The sequence below is a fragment of the Apaloderma vittatum genome, unplaced genomic scaffold (genome assembly GCF_000703405.1).
Source record: "Apaloderma vittatum isolate BGI_N311 unplaced genomic scaffold, ASM70340v1 scaffold1025, whole genome shotgun sequence".
Lineage (NCBI taxonomy): Eukaryota > Metazoa > Chordata > Aves > Trogoniformes > Trogonidae > Apaloderma > Apaloderma vittatum.
In genome coordinates, this window is record NW_009718536.1 from 36,531 (window position 1) to 37,906 (window position 1,376).

General features: G+C 36.4%; 1 protein-coding gene across 1 annotated transcript in view; it reads right to left on the reverse strand.

Annotated features, from left to right (window-relative positions):
* Nucleotides 1-1,376, reverse strand: part of UHRF1BP1L (UHRF1 binding protein 1-like) — a 45,717-nt gene that overhangs the window by 20,468 nt on the left and 23,873 nt on the right. The window contains exon 13 of the mRNA XM_009870267.1: nucleotides 21-162. Within this exon, the coding sequence (XP_009868569.1) occupies nucleotides 21-162 (142 nt within the window). The remainder of the gene's footprint in view (nucleotides 1-20; nucleotides 163-1,376) is intronic.

Genomic DNA, 1,376 nt, shown 5'->3' on the forward strand with positions numbered 1-1,376 from the left:
AAAAAAAAAAAAAGTCTTACTAGGGAAGTCCTTTCCATCTGGGTAGTAATATTCAGTGAATTCAATATGAATAGCTGGCATTTCTGGCGGAAGATAAAGTGACTTTTTATTGCAAGAGATCAGAGCTTTAGGGGAAGAACGACACTGGTCTGCTGTTGAAACCTGTAAAAGAAAATATTAATTTCATTATTACATTACATTTTTATGAATTATTAAGCATTTGTAGTTGCAAGGCACTGCCCCTAGTAAGGTAACATTCCACTGCTCTCGGATAGATACCGCCAACCACACAAAATGCTGGCAAGGAGAAACATCTAGCTGCGTTGTAGCAGAAGCAAGCCACGTAGAACAGTTTCACGTATATAGAAAACTATATATATAGTATTAATGACACGAGATCCCCTTTCTTCATGCAAGGCAGAGACAGCAGGTCACTTTCAAAGGCATTCAGCAGAAGTCTAGAATGATCTGGTATCTTTATCGCAAACACTACAGCGCCCATATAAGCAATTATGCTGTATTTGCATACTGTCTGCCCCAACGGATCCCATATCTAGATGATAAGGGACAGATAAGTCAGGTAGGTTTCTTACAAAAGTCTTAGGAAGTCCTTGCACTGTCAGAAGGACAGATCCCAGGACACAGACCAACTCTTGACTGTACACTGCTAAACCACGTGTTCAGCATGCTTGGCTATGCCCAAAGGTCTACTCCCAGGAGAATCAAGACACTACAGAAGAGCAATACTCCACTTCTGTTTCCTTCGAGTATATATTATGAAACAAGAAAATGATCACCTTTTGATATATGTTCGACCTTAAATTTCTTGGAAAGTAATCTAGTTTAAAAAGCATGTTGTCAAAACAAAGCTCTTTCATCAGCACTCGGTAGGTCAGACAGCTAGCTTGAAATTAGCCAACCTATTAACCGTGAATACATGATGATGTCTACTTGTATTAGTTTCACTAGAAATAACAAACATATAACCTTTATAAGCCTGCTTCACTCTGCGTAGCTGTTTTCAAGCTGAGAACATCTCTGCATTAACACACACAAAAATTCAAGTAACAGACATATTTAGAAAAACAGATTTTTGTAAATTGTATAGAAATATTGACAACTTCAAAAATCGAAAAAGTTGAAATTAGCCAACCTATTAACCGTGAATACATGATGATGTCTACTTGTATTAGTTTCACTAGAAATAACAAACATATAACCTTTATAAGCCTGCTTCACTCTGCGTAGCTGTTTTCAAGCTGTGAACATCTCTGCATTAACACACAAAAATTCAAGTAACAGACATATTTAGAAAAACAGATTTTTGTAAATTGTATAGAAATATTGACAACTTCAAAAATCGAAAAAGTATTTGT